This window comes from Antennarius striatus, chromosome 5 (assembly GCF_040054535.1).
Source record: "Antennarius striatus isolate MH-2024 chromosome 5, ASM4005453v1, whole genome shotgun sequence".
Lineage (NCBI taxonomy): Eukaryota > Metazoa > Chordata > Actinopteri > Lophiiformes > Antennariidae > Antennarius > Antennarius striatus.
Window position 1 is genome coordinate 11,914,254 of NC_090780.1, and position 15,604 is coordinate 11,929,857.

The 15,604-nt window shown below is 39.8% G+C and overlaps 1 protein-coding gene across 2 annotated transcripts; it reads left to right on the forward strand.

Annotated features, from left to right (window-relative positions):
• The first annotated feature begins 105 nt into the window (after positions 1-105).
• On the forward strand, positions 106-15,575 carry rab44 (RAB44, member RAS oncogene family). 2 transcript variants are annotated; one of them, XM_068314837.1, is made up of 11 exons: positions 106-140; positions 4,435-6,444; positions 6,573-6,715; positions 7,443-7,516; positions 11,641-11,708; positions 11,840-11,962; positions 12,044-12,125; positions 13,784-13,898; positions 14,440-14,538; positions 14,654-14,730; positions 14,864-15,575. In XM_068314837.1, the coding sequence occupies exons 1-11, from the start codon at positions 116-118 to the stop codon at positions 14,949-14,951; spliced, it is 2,904 nt and encodes a 967-aa protein (XP_068170938.1). In that variant the 5' UTR covers positions 106-115; the 3' UTR covers positions 14,952-15,575. The 2 variants fall into 2 exon arrangements, with proteins under 2 accessions (XP_068170938.1, XP_068170937.1); XM_068314836.1 differs by lacking the exon at positions 106-140 and having other exon boundaries at positions 3,226-6,444; positions 11,846-11,962.
• Positions 15,576-15,604: the final 29 nt, after the last annotated feature.

The window sequence follows — 15,604 nt, forward strand, 5'->3', positions numbered from 1 at the left end:
AACAAAAGCTGCAAGTGCAACCCACACAGGAAGTTGCAAGTCATAGCTGCAGAGGAGGAGCAATTTGTGAAATATAGAAGTCGTTGAGGTTGACGTGCAAAGACGTTCGTGCAACATGACAGAGGTGCCAGATTGCAGTGGTAAGCACATGCCAAAAAATATTTTATCAAAGGTTAATACTTTTTAATTGCTTTATTTCTGTAATTCCAATATTTACATAGTTTTAAAAGGGAATCAGAATGAATTGTGTTTTTATTTGAGAACAAAATATTGACTGCGTGTCCTATTTGTAATGTGAGACTTGGTTGACGCAGACATATACAGGTCTTTTTCAAAAAATTAGCATATTGTGATAAAAGTTCATAATTTTCCATGATGTAATGTTAAAAATTAAACTTTTATATATTTTCGATTCATTGCACACCAACAGAAATATTTCAGGTCTTCTATTGTTTTAATACTGATGATTTTGGCATACAGCTCATGGAAACCCAAAATTCCTATCTCAAATAATTAGCATATCATGAAAAGGTACTCTAAACAAGCTATTAACCTGATCATCTGACCCAATGAATTAACTCTAAACACCTGCAAAAGATTCCAGAGGCTTTTAAAAACTCCCAGCCTGGTTCATTACTCAAAACCGCAATCATGGGTAAGACTGCTGACCTGACTGGTGTCCAGAAGGCCATCATTGACACTCAAGCAACAGGGTAAGACACATTTCTGAGCGAATGGGCTGTTCCCAGAGTGCTGTATCAAGGCACCTCAGTGGGAAGTCAAAAGTGTGGCAGAAAACGCACAACAGGAAGTGACCGGACCCTGAGAAAGATTGTGGAGAAGGACCTGTGGAAGCAGTGGACTGAGTCTGGAGTAGAAACATCCACAAGTACCGTGCACAGAAGTGTGCAGGAAATGGGCTACAGGTGCCGCATTCCCCAGGTCAAGCCACTTTTGAATCAAACAGCGGCAGAAGCGCCTGACCTGGGCTACAGAGAAGCAGCACTGGACTGTTGTTCAGTGGTCCAAAGTACTTTTTTCGGATGAAAGAAAATTTTGCATGTCATTCGGAAATCAGGGTGCCAGGGTCTGGAGGAAGACTGGGGAGAAGGAAATGCCCAAATGCCTGAAGTCCAGTGTCAAGTACCCACAGTCAGTGATGGTCTGGGGGGGCATGTCAGCAGCTGGTGCTGGTCCAGTGTGTTTTATCAAGGGCAGGGTCAATGCAGCCAGCTATCAGGAGATTTTGGAGCACTTCAATCTTCCATCTACTGAAAAGCTTTATGGAGATGAAGATTTCATTTTTCATCACGACCTGGCACCTGCTCACAGTGCCAAGACCACTGGTAAATGGTTTACTGACCATGCTATTACTGTGCTCAATTGGTCTGCCAACTCCTGACCCCATAGAGAGTCTGTGGGATATTGTGAAGAGGAAGTTGAGAGACACCAGACCCAACACTGGATGAGCTTCAGGCCGACATCAAAGCATCCTGGGCCTCCATAACAACTCAGCAGTGCCACGGGCTGATTGCCTCCATGCCACGCCGCATTGAAGCAGTCATTTCTGCAAAAGGATTCCCGACCAGTTATTGAGTGCATCACTGAACATAATTATTTGAAGGTTGATTTTTTTTTTGTATTAAAAACACTTCTTTTATTGGTAGGATTAAATAATTTTTGGAGAAAAGGATTTTTGGTTTTTCTTTACTTTTTTGCAGAAATCATCAATATTAAAACAATAAAAGGCTTGAACTGCTTCAGTTGTGTGTAATGAATCTAAAATCTATGAAAGTCTCATGTTTATCAGTACATTACCAAAAATAATGAACTTTATTACAATTTGCTAATTTTTTGAGAAGGACCTGTACATCTCTTGAATTCAGGTATGTGATACTGAGCGATGAATGTCAAATTATTTTGCAGGCTCAGTGACTAAATATCTTGTGCTTTGGGAGAAAGTAAGTCATGTCAGAAAAAAAATTCTTCACATCAACAGCTAGCAAATCAAAATATGGCTCCTGTGGTGGACAACAACCACCGATTGGGCAGTACCATTGCATCACATTTCGTCCCAGAAGATAGTTCTGATACATTAAATGTATCTGCTGATCATGGAAATTCACAACAGAATCTCAAATTACACGTTCACCAGAACTCCCAGAGAACAGAAGAAAACTTGGGTTGTCCCTGACTTCTTTGACTTGACCCATCAAGAACGCGGTAGTTGAATCAGACCCTGAACCAGAGGGTATGATGAAGGAAAGAACAGGGCTTATGAAACTCCCAAAGCAGCACAATCTTCACTTCTGTTACAATCTTACAGGAAGGAAGAGTTCAGGAAATACACTAAGCAACGTGTGTCTGCAAAAGACGGCTCTTTGTATACAGCCATTATATCTGATTCTTTTCAGATTCAGAGCAAACTTCAGGCTGATGTAGAACATTTGATTTCCAAAAGTGAACATTTACATGCAGACAAAGATAAAAATGACACAGATTATGAAGTAGTAGAGACCAAATAAGTAAGAACAACACTGGAAGCAACTGGTCTGATCTTGTGAATGATATAGTTGGTGAGAACCTTGCTGACATCTCAGACTTGTCCAGGTTAAGTTTACTTCCATGTCTTTCAATACATGAACGGCTTACTGACCAATCAAGTCCTACAGAGATGATTGAAAAAGAACCTTCTGATGTCTATAACAGAAAAAGACAGGAACGCTGAATTGCTGCAGCAGGAAGAGATTTTAGGAGGTCCCTATTAGGTGAGTGAATTGGATGTAAAGTCACTCATAAACCAGCGTTCTGTCACAACAGAGCTAATCACTGATGAAAACAAACCCAGGGAAGTTACTGAACTGAAATACAATGTTAAGCAAGAAATATTTTCAACACCAAATGAGAAGTTGCCGAAAGATGAGGAACAAAGTGGACATATTTTTCCTGTCAAAGATGGTCAGTGTTCAGAGAGTGTTGTGCACACAGTGAACAGAATTTAAATCGTAGTAACGTGAGTAACACTGCAGCTTTAGACCCTGCAAATTATTACAGGTATTCCAGTTTCCATACCAAGAAACTGCAGGTCAGTGTATTAAAAAGAGAATACTCAGGTCAGACTCACAGTGTGTTTTCTGTAACAGAAAAAGAAAGCACGGAGGGGGTGAAGAAGAACAAGAAGTACACTTTATTAATCCCCGCAGGGAAATTACATAGTCACTCAGGTATATTTTTACATGTTCTTTGTGTTAGTTTTATGGAAATCAGTGCATACACAGGCCCCGTGAAACACAGCACACAGGGGGGCCTGTATGCATGCAGTTAGTACACACATCAAACAACACACATAGGGAGGCAGAGTGACGGGCAGCGGCTTCAGGAACGTGCCCCAATTGAGCAGCTTGTAGGGGGGACGGCGCCTTGGTCAAGGGCGCCTCGGCAGTGGCTGGGAGGTGAGCTGGGAAGACACAGAATTACCAAGGCAGGGTGGCAATACGCAGGACAGCTACATGGTGGAACAATTACTAATTAACATCAGGCGATAAAGAGTCAGAGAAATGCTGCATCGGTGAGCAAGCAGAACCTGAATGCATTGTTAAGCAAACAACAGTTTCCTAAACAGAGATGGAGATGCCTACAAATGAAGAACTAAGTAGTATTTTAAACTTATCTTAAACCAAGGGCTCTTATCAGTTAGTAGATGCTGTACAATTTTTTGACAAACAGGATATTGAGCTGATACCAATGGATGAGATGCATCAAATCGATTTCTCAATTAAAAACAGCAAACATTCTTCACAAACTCAACTCTCAGAAACATATGCTTCTTTGGACCGTCAACCACAGATCAGTTATGCCAAAGAAGAGCAGCCAAGCCAAACAGATGTCAACCCAATCCAGAGGAGAAGAACGATGAGGTCTAGTGTAAGAAATGACAGACAACAGCATATAATGGAATCTGATGCTGCATCATTAGAGGAACTCAGAGAAGACATTTTAGTAAATACCAGGGGTAATGAAGTTTTCAAATCAAGACAAGTGGAAGAGACTGGAAGGGGAACAAGTCAGGAATTTTTTTAAGAGAGTGAGCATGGAATTTTCATTCATTTCCTGTTGGTAGATTTGATATACAGGCTTTAAAAGAAAACTTTTTTTAAAAAAATCATTAGACTACTTAAATGACAAATATCATGATAACAATAAATTACAGATCTGTAGCACTGAAAAAGCTGACACTGCACAACATAAGGTATGTGAAGGCCAAGTGGAGGACAATAGAAAGCCCTTTTTTGAGCAGGCAACAATCAGTCAGGAGGAGCAATTTGTCTTCACAACAGGGAACTTCTTCTCCTTTCGGCTTTTCCCTTCAGGAGTCGCCACAGCGAATCAGTTGCCTCCATCTAACCCTGTCTTCTGCATCCTCTTCTCTCACAGGGAACAGCAAGTCTTATTTTCAAAGACTGCAATCAGAAGAAAACACTTGTTTGCATCTCCAACCTCAGCAGGAGGATGAACACTTCAACTCCAGCAGCGATAGAATAAAAATGGAGCCTAGCCATCGAGACAAAGGAAGACAGCATGCATGTAGTCCAGTTACTGAACTAGACTACAGACATGAACATGAAATTCTTAAAAAAACCGAGGATAATGAACTATTTGATGCTAAAATACCGTCATTAAAAAAAGAGACTGATGTGCAGGAAAAGTCTATGGAAACCATTTTAGAACAAGTGAACTCATTAGCCGCTGCTCAGATTGCAAGTGTTAGAGGGCAAAGCAAAGAAAATGCACATGATGGCTCACTTGAACAATCTACTCCAGGTTTACAGTTAAGTCCAGAGGACTTTGTAAATGAAGTATATAAAGATGCAGTTGAAGTTACACAAGAGCAAGAGGTCCATCAAACCCACACATATTCCATCCATAAGAGAAACAGGAGAAAACTCGGGTCAAACCGGAGAAATAAAGAACGATTCCATGTGAGGGACTCTATTTCCAATCTCAAAATGGAACCTATAGGAAATTCATGTGGTGATGAAGCCCTTGACACAACAAAAGTGTTATTTTCAATAAGCAACAATAATGAACAAAATGATAAACAGATTATGAAGACAGGAACAACTGTGACCCAAAACATTGCAGTTAACAGCGCAATTGTAAACACAGAGGGCACTTTGAGCACAAACAAAGATGATAAGAAAATCCATGATGAGGAAAAGAATTCCAACAAAGATCCAGCGAATTTAAGTGGAGGAGATGACGGAGTTAAAATGGACTTCATGCAATCACCAGAAGATGGTGTCAACGCAAAAGCATACACTTTGGATCAAGAAACTTTATCTCATGAAAAAGTCCAAGCTGGACAAGATATAATTCTGCAACAGAAAGAGGATACCTTAACAGCTGTGAAAGATGTCAGTGACTGTAATGCAGAAGTGTGTAGGTCATCAGAGGATTTTGGTCAGAATGTAAAAATATTTGACGAATCCACAGATAGAAACCATGAATTTCAAGAGAAAACCTCGCAGGAGATCACACATGCACAATCGTTTTCTGTGATGCACATGAAGCGCCCATCAGATCCAGTTGAAGAAGAGTCACCAGTGTCTTTGACTGCAGAGATGTCAAAAAATGGAAATTTCATGCCATCACCGAATCCTGCATGTGACGGACGACAGGAAACTAATGAAACTTGTGTCATTCACAACAAGGGACAAAGAAGCACCTCAGTCTTGCAGAGGCCTACAGCAGTCCATCCTGGGCAAAGCACCTCCTTCAATGAAGAAGTGGGTAATCCTGATATACTTGTTCAGGCAGGTCAAATAATGGTTAGTGACAGGAATGTTGACATTGACATTAAGCCGGCACAGCTGACTGATTTTACAGAGACCGAGCTGCTCGCTGAAAGAACCTTTGATTTGATAGATTCAGTGCAGAATTCAAATACGGAAAATATTATAAATAATGCTTTCACAGGACAAAGCCTTGTGGCTTTATGTGAGACAACACAGACTACACAAAACGATGACAAAGGTTTAGAAATCACAAACTTACCACAGGAAAAAGCATTGAAATCAGCACAGCCACTAGTGATTGTGACACCGTTGGAAATAGAGAAAGCTGAAGTCAGAGGAGCTGAACAAGAGCACAACAATGACCAGGAATATACACAAGAGCTGAACAATGGGAATGAAGGAGTTCTCAATAAACATGTTGAGATGAAGAATACAAATACAAATTTAAATTTGGGCAACAGTAGAAGAAAGATGGGCTCTCTCCGCAGAAATCTTGAATCACAAAGCAAAGGGGAACCTTCAAATCAGCAGAAAAATGGGGATAATGACACAAAAGAAATCCAAACAAATTTTGGACATGTAGGTTCTGACTCTGGCTCTGAACAAAGTAACAAAACAGTGTTGGAAATAGTCCAGCGCAATTATGCAGGTGAGTCTCTCTTCTTACCTTCATCTCAACTGTTAAAAGAAAATATGCAGTGTGTAGAAATAAAGCATAACTTATATCCTCTTTCCCTGCATTATCGTTCATTTTACCAAAACCTGATTAACTGTTAGAAAAAATATCCAGTGGCAGACGAAGAAAACTGGGATCTCACCGGAGGTTACATGGACAGAGGACAAAAGTTAAAAGTCATTTTGTTGAAAGTTCCATGAAGTCAACTGATGAACAATCTTTGGACAAAAACACAATGTCAGAGGTAAGCAATAAAGTCCTGATGTTTTTGTGCATTTTTTAAAATCTCATTTGCATTCAAATCATTTACATTGGGCATCTTTGACTCATTAAGGGGAATACTTAAACTGATCAACAAATAATTGAATAATGATCGGTTCTTTCTGAACTTTCGAAATGTGTGCAGCTTTTTTCCTTTTGTCATGCAATTGGACTTTTGCAATGTCTTTTCTGACTTAAAGACCATGTTGTGCTGTACTTCCCATTTACGTAAAAGCTCTTGGACATTGGTCAAGGTTTTTTGCAAGCAGAATCAAACAACAAAATGAGGAACATGCAGATAAAACTGCATTTTTCTCACAGTGAAATGGAAAACATGTATATGACTTCTTCTTAATGAAATAGATTTATGTCATTATGATTTATGTTTTTACTTTACTGTGCAGTTTATGAAACCTGTCTCCAAAATGTCATGTTTTCGTTTCTGTAGTATAACACCCTTACATTAGTGGAAGTACAAGTAACACACATTCTTGAAAGCTTTATAACATATAGCATTTCACCATAGCAAATGTGTCAGAGTGTCAGAGCGTTATTTCCAGGAAACCTGTCAACTGCAATGTGTAATTCTTCAGTTCTTGACGAGAGGATTTCGTATAAATAAAGCTAATTTTATCATTTAGCGGGCCAAAGACAAAACCCGTACACTCTACCAGCACAGTTTCATGATTTAGATGTTTTTGTCTTTGCAGGTCAATGACAGTGACAGGATATTGTCATGGAACATCAGCTCCTCAAATACAGGAGAGCGCTCAGAACCTGTTAGGTAAGTCCAGATACAATGAATACTTACAAATCCAAGGCGTGATGAGCTTGTTTAGGCTGTTCTGACAAAGGAGTCCTAGCCACTATCCTTGTGGTACACCTATCAGTGGAATTATAAATCTTGTCAATCTTCAATAATCAAAGCTAGTGCTCTGACCTATTGTCTTTGATCAAAGCACTAGCTTTGATCAAATTGGCCTTCTCCCTCGTCTTTCTATTTAATCCGGTTCCTCCATCCATCCATCTTCCACCGTTTATCTATAGTGGGGTTGCGGGGGCAGGAGCTTCAACAGGGAATCCCAAACTTCCCTTTCCCCAGCTACATCCACCAGCTCTGACTGGGGGATCCCAAGGCATTCCCAGGCTAGTGTTGAGATATAATCCCTCCCACTGCTCCTGGGTCTGCCCTAAAGCCTTCACCTAGCTGGACGTGCCTGGAACACCTCCCTAGGGAGGCGCCCCAGAGGCATCCACACCAGATGCCCAAACCACCTCAGCTGACTCCTTTCCACGTGAAGGAGCAGCGGCTCTACTCTGGGTCTGAACCCCTCGTGAACAGCAGTGTTTCTCACCTTATCTCTAAGGGAGACACCAGCTGTCCGACAAAGTAAGCCCATTTCCACCACTTGTATTCGCGATCTCATTGTTTCGGTCATGACCCATCACTCATGACCATAGGTGAGGGTAGGAACAAAGACTGAATTGTAAATAGAGACCTTTGCCTCTTGGCTTATTTCCCGGTTTGTGACAACAGTGCAGTAAAGCGACTGCAATACCGCTCCTGCTGCCCTAACTCTCCGTCCAATCTGACAATCCATTGTCCTTGTGAACAGGACCCCAAGATACTTAAACTCCTTCACTTGTGGAAGGCAGTCCACCAGCTTCCTGCTAAAGACCATCCCTGACCATCAGGGTCCACCACGGTGTTCGAGGGTGCCCTTTAGGCACCCAAAACCTTGAGACCTAGTTTTCTAAAGATCAATGTCATCATCTAATTTTCATTCCCTTCGCCGCCCGAGTAATGTGCGTTTTGTTTCATCTTTCTATCTGCAACGGTTGTGAAGATATTTGGTGGACTAACAGATGGAAGAATGGACTATTGGATGAACACACAAATGCTGACAATAACAATACATCACCGCTTTGGAATGTGATAATTATAACCTCATCCATTAAAAATTACACTTTGGAAAGTCTGATTTTATGTAAATATGTTAATCAGAATCAGTAAAGTGAGAATTACATGACAGTCTGCTAGTCACAATCCACATAATCACTTAACAACCTGATTAGCATTATGGTCCTGAGACATTGGATTAGCTCACAGAGATAATTTAATGTCCAGCGTAACCATACTACAAGGTGAGGAAGAAGCACATTGGTTTGAAACATTTCTCCTACTATTTCTGCAACTCTTTTCTAAAATAAGGATCCGTATTTGGCTGTATATTGAGGACTTTCAGTATTGTAGCTACATTTTTCCTGATGTTTAGATATTTTTGCTCCCCACAACCACATTTTTTTAGATTAGCTTCAACTTTATTGTTATTGCATATGTCACAGGTGCAAAGCAGATCAGTGACTGCAAAGTAGTGGTAGGCGAGAGTGTAGCCAAACAGCATAGGATGGTGGTGTGTAGGATGACTCTGGTGGTGAGGAAGATAAAGAGGGCAAAGGCAGAGCAGAAGACAAAATGGTGGAAGCTGAAAAAGGAAGAGTGTTGCATGACTTTTAGGAAGGAGTTAAGACAGGCTCTGGGTGGTCAGGAGGTGCTTCCAGATGACTGGACAACTACAGCTAATGTGATCATCTGGAAGGAAAGTAGATAAGGAGACTTGGTGGTGGAATGAGGAGGTACAGGGGTGAATACAGAGAAAGAGGTTAGCTAAAAAGGTGGGACACTGAGAGGACTGAGGAGAGTAGACAGGAGTACAGGGAGATGCAGCGTAAGGTGAAGGTAGAGGTAGCAAAGGCCAAACAAGGGGCTTATGATAACTTGTATGCTAGGTTGGACAGTAAGGAGGGAGAGACTGATCTATACAGGTTGTCAAGAAAGAGAGACAGAGATGGGAAGGACGTGCAGCAGGTTAGGGTGATTAATGATAGGGACGAAAGCCTATTGACAGGTGCCAGTAGTGTGATGGGAAGATGGAAAGAGTACTTTGAAGAGTTAATGAACGTGGAAAATGAGAGAGAACAAAGACTAGAAGGGGTGACTGCTGTGGACCAGGATGTAGCAAAGATTAGTCAGGATGAGGTGAGGAGGGCATTGAAGAGGATGAAGACTGGAAAGGCAGTCGGTCCTGATGATATACCAGTAGAGGTTTGGAAGTGTCTAGGAGAGGTGGCAGTAGAATTTCTGACTGGGCTGTTTAACAGGATCTTAGATAGTGAGAAGATGCCTGAGGAATGGAGGAGAAGTGTGCTTGTGCCCATTGTTAAGAACAAGGGAGATGTGCAGAGTTGTGGCAACTACAGAGGAATAAAGCTGATGAGCCATACAATGAAGTTATGGGAACGAGTAGTGGAAGCTAGACTAAGGGTGGAAGTGAGCATTTGTGAGCAACAGTATGGTTTCATGCCAAAAAAGAGTACTACAGATGCAGTATTTGCTTTGAGGATGTTGACAGAGAAGTCAAGAGAAGGCCAGAGAGAGCTGCATTGTGTTTTTGTAGATCTAGAGAAAGCTTATGACGGGGTGCCCAGAGAGGAACTGTGGTATTGTATGAGGAAGTCTGGAGTGGCAGAGAGGTATGTTAGAGCAGTGCAGGACATGTATGAGGACTGTAAGACAGTGGTGAGGTGTGCTGTAGGTGTGACAGAGGAGTTCAAGGTGGAGGTGGGACTGCATCAGGGATCAGCTCTGAGCCCCTTCTTGTTCGCTATGGTGATGGACAGGCTGACAGACGAGGTTAGACAGGAATCTCCATGGACTATGATGTTTGCAGATGACATTGTGATGTGCAGTGAGAGCAGGGAACAGGTGGAGGAGAAGCTAGAGAGGTGGAGGTTTGACCTGGAAAGGAGAGGGATGAAGGTTAGCCGCAGTAAGACAGAGCACATGTTTGTGAATGAGAGGGACCCAAGTGGAAGAGTGAGGGTACAGGGAGAAGAGATCAAGAAGGTGGAGGATTTTAAGTCCAGAGCAATGGAGAGTGTGGAAAAGAGGTAAAGAAGCGTGTACAGGCAGGATGGTGCGGGTGGAGAAAAGTGTCAGGTGTGATGTGTGATAGAAGAGTTTCAGCTAAAATGAAAGGAAAGGTGTACAAAACTGTGGTGAGACCAGCGATGTTGTTTGGTCTAGAGACAGTGTCACTGAGGAAAAGACAGGAGACAGAGCTGGAGGTAGCAGAGATGAAGATGCTGAGGTTCTCTCTGGGAGTGACCAGGATGGATAGGATCAGGAATGAGTACATCAGAGGGACAGCACATGTTAGAGGTTTTGGAGATCAAGTCAGAGAGACCACACTGAGATGGTTTGGACATGTCCAGAGGAGAGATAGTGAATATATTGGTAGAAGGATGCTGAGTTTTGAACTGCCAGGCAGGAGGCCTAGAGGAAGACCAAAGAGGAGGTTTATGGATGTAGTGAAAGAGGACATGAAAGTAGTTGGTGTGAGAGAAGAGGATGCGAAGGACAGGGTTAGATGGAGGCAATTGATTCGCTGTGGCGACCCCTGAAGGGAAAAGCCGAAAGGAAAAGAAGATGTCACAGGCACAAAGCAACAAAATGCACTAGCACCACTATTTATGAATTTAAATTGATTAAATTATAAAACAGTTTAACGGAACACTGCAAATCATTCCTGAGTATCCAATACACACTAAATGACATATCCATATATTTTTCCTATTACGCATTCTTTAAAATCTCAACCTCAAATACAAACTTATCTATTGAAAACAACACAACCTAGTCGGTTTGTCTGTCACAGAAATACAGATATACAATTGCTGGCATGAAATAGTGATGAATGACCTGAGCATTTAAAGTGGTCTGAATGTGAACAACTTTTTTTGTATTTCTCTATACGCTGTGTTTGCTTTGAACTATGTTTGGTTGCCGATTGGGAGGTACATAATGCTAATGGCCCCTTTTAATGCTGTTCATTTATCATTTCATAGTGAAAATACTGTGGTACGAGAAATTCCAATTCATCATCCTTCTGCTGAAATTTCCCACGTTCAAGAGGGTAAGAAGACATTTTATTTGTGTCAACAGAACAGCAATTATCTCACATGCAGCTGAATGTAGCTAGTTGTGAAAAGATGAAGTAAAGTATTTCCAGAGGCATTTTCATTGTGTCTGTGGCTATTTCCACAGGAGCAGCTCAGACATCAAAAACTTACAATGTGATGATGATTGGAGATGGCAGCGTAGGCAAAACCTCCTTCATAAAAAGAGCTGAGAGTGGAACATTTGTGTTTGATGTACCCGCTACAGTCGGTAAGATACTGGTCTGTATCCTACTGCAATCCCATGAATGTATAAATATCCAAAATAGCATCATATACTTACATTTTTCAGGATTGGATATTTGCATGTGGACTGTGGCGATTGATGGAAAACCGGTAACACTCCGGTTGTGGGATACAACAGGTCAGGAAAAGTAAGTTTCCTTTTTCCTTTCACCATTCATTATTGACACTTCAATTGTTGTAGTTGTGATGAAAATATGTAGACTGTAGATCAAACATTCATTAATTCATTCATTCATTCATTCATACAATCATTCATTCAACCAACATACAATTCATCTGCTATTGGATCAATTGGATCTGCTTTCTTTTTCAGGCAAATATTCGGGTGGAAGGCGATTTTATTGCATTGTTTCATGTAATACAATTAAATGTCAGTCAGCTTTATTGTAAATTTTACTAAATATACAGTACATGCTATTAGTATTTAGTATTAGTATTGAAATTTATAAATGAATGAATGGAAAGGCAATGTACTATGATTCGATACTTGCCATTTTTCACTCCTAGGTTTTAAGTCATTTTTCAAAGTTCATACTTACGTAGTCATAACCAATCAAAATTTTGCATGAAAATAAGTTCAAAATATTTTGTTATGAGTATAACACCTTTTAAAATAAGTACTAATTGTGGTGTAAAATTGCTAACGCAAAGTACAAATTGCAAAGAGTACTTACTGTAGTTGATTTTGAATTGACCAAAAAGAAGAAAAGAATTGCTGATCTTGCATTCATTATAGGTAAATCAATGTAAAGGCAGTGACAGTATAGCATAATGAAATCATGAACTTCTCTATTCTATTTTTTACATAGATGGTCATAGGTCAAGGTTATTTAACCTCTCGGTCTGTCCAGCAGAGGTTGTAAGCTTGTGAATAAACACTTCTGATGAGCATTGTGGTTTTGATCACATGAGGGACATCCTCTCTACATTTAATGTGAACAGTCAGATGCTTTGTAAATGTGAGAACCAAGGCAGCAGCCTTCCTGACCTTCTTTGAGCATTGTTCAAACCACTACGTGAACGTGTTGAGAGTTGTCCTTCACGCAAGTCTCTAATTTTAGAAGTTTCAGAACATTTTTGATACAGACCTGTATCATTTATTTATGCAGTTATTTACTCAGTATCACTCAGAACATTGTACTTTTTGGGAACATTTCCATCACAGTCAGTTACACATTTATATATTGAAACTGAACAGCAGAACCAAATTCTGATCGAATTTCCACTCAGCAGCCCTTCTGGAGTGGTTGGAGTGAAGTGCCTTGGGCAAGCGCTGCCTTTCACTTTTCTCATTCAGATATACAGTATTGTTATCTGGTTACAAGCATGCTACACTGACTTCTTAGCCAGTGCTGTCCTCTGCTTGTTATATCCTATAAACAGAGGTAGACATATGACATGTAGCAGTCTTCTGACTGCATACTTAAATCGACAAGGATAACTTATGTGTCAAAAGATGTTTAGGTTATAAAGTTAAAAAGTATGAAATTCTCCAAAATACAAATGAAAGGACTTCACATTAAAAATAATACACAGATCCGTGCAGTCACTTCATATAGCATCAGCCTTTCCAGGAAAGACTGCACAATTTTGAGAAAATTCTTCTTCTTCTTTCTTTTTGAAAAAAGACTTCAGGCAAGTTTTTGCAGACTGTGCCTTCATTAAGGGTTTCTGAGCTGAGTTCCTCTTGTTTACAACACAAATGTGTTCAACTTTAAAAGGATAAGTAATTTGAATTGTCTTAAGTAAATCTCCTTTCTAATCATACATTTTTTGTCCTACAAAGATATCACAGTATCACAAGGCAATTTATCCATAGAGCCCAGGCCTTTCTATTGATGTATGACATCACTTCCCGTAAAAGTTTCTCTGCAGTCAACTACTGGGCGGACTGTATTCAGGTACAGTGCATTAAAGGTTATTTTCAAAATTTATGATACCTGTCTGAAAAGGCTTCCAGGAAACTATAAATTTTAGATATACAGTATAATAATTGTGAAATTTCTCAATGCTGCAGTAAGTGTACAGCACTGAGAAAGGTTATAGTTATAACATACAGTATTTTAATTTTTGTTAGTCGCCACTTTATTGGCTGCGCAATAATTATTTTCTCTTTACTGATATTGAAACTAATTTTTCCCCATGGCATTCTGTTAAATTTTAAAATTCAATTTATTAACTAGTTGAAAACATTTAATGTCTGAGTTGGTTGACAACATGTTGTAATGAGAGAGATGTTTATTGAGTCTGGAGTATGGGAATTTCACAAGCCTACTGGCTTCTACCCCTCAGCCCTGTATTTTCCGGATGTTGTTGTTGATGTTGTAAATGTGAGGAAGGTGTGAAGTCTTCCACATCGAAAAATAAATAAATACAAATAAATTAATTTTAGCAAATTTTTTTAATGTAAAAAAAAAAAATTATTATATTAATGTTTTGCAGGACGGGGCAATGGAAAATGTGACCGTTTTGCTTCTTGGAAATAAGTGTGATTGTGCAGAGCGGCAGGTTGAAACTCAGGAGGGGAAAATCATTGCTAAGGTATGGATCTGAAGCATTGACACTATTAATTTATCTAGTGATGACAGAAAAAACCTGGGAAAATGCTTGTGATTATCCAAAAGCTTCATTAAAAGCAGCAGTTTTACCTCCATAGGAATACAACTTAGTTTTCATGGAGTGCAGTGCTGCAACAGGAAAAAATGTGATTGAGTCTCTGGAAACTGTGGCCAGGTAAAATATTTTGACAATGTCACTGAGTTTTCTTTTATCCTGCACCATCTATCACTAGTTTTAAGAAACAGACTTTTAATGGTATGTAATTCTATTAATTGTGCTGACAGGTGTGTTATTATGTTGTTCCTAGGGCCTTGAGTCAAAAGGTTGACACAAGAGAGGAAACCATGGCATTACATAAAGAGCCAAAACAGAAAAACACCATGAGATGCTGCTGAAAAATCAGTCACAAACTTCAGTTTGTGGACGAGCTTAGATGTTCCTATCATTGCATAAGATATGCTGTTTTGAATACAATATTTTTCAAAATGGACTTGTACATTTCCCCGGTAGGTTAAGTGTTGCAAGAGTTTTGATGTGTAGTCAGTGAACACCTTACCGTAAATACGATATCGCTGATGCAGACTTTACTGGTTAGTGGCTGGTTCATAAATTGAAAACAGAAGTCAATTGTTTCAACATTTTGTTTTTTACATTCCATGATTTACTTTTCTAAAAGCATGTGAAAGCTGTAAAATACCACTATAATGCATTTAACATTCATGTTCAAGAATTACTTTAAATCTAAAAAGGATTTGTGGATTTACATCCAATCAGTGTTTGCACTCATCTTTTTCTTGCAGCTTCCAGGTTATGAGGAATTTGTATTTGTAAAGCTGTAGAAAAAATAATTTGTGTTTTCAATACCATCTGTCCAGTTTCTTGTAGACAATAAACTGTAATCTTCTCATCTGCAGCTGCTCATCTGCCTTGTGGGTCACAGGCTACTTTGTGTTTGTCAAATGTCACTAAATATTGAATTCCTGTGCAATCTTGCCTTCATTAAACCAAACAGAACTGTATTTGCACTCAGTAAATGTGTACCCAAAAG

Excerpts from the sequence above, each read along its gene's own strand:
- rab44 (XM_068314836.1), top strand. The coding sequence starts at position 4,179 with ATGACAAATATCATGATAACAATAAATTACAGATCTGTAGCACTGAAA. Across the intron at positions 12,126-13,783 it reads GATACAACAGGTCAGGAAAA|ATATCACAGTATCACAAGGC; the intron begins GTAAGTTTCCTT and ends TGTCCTACAAAG. Across the intron at positions 13,899-14,439 it reads ACTGGGCGGACTGTATTCAG|GACGGGGCAATGGAAAATGT; the intron begins GTACAGTGCATT and ends AATGTTTTGCAG.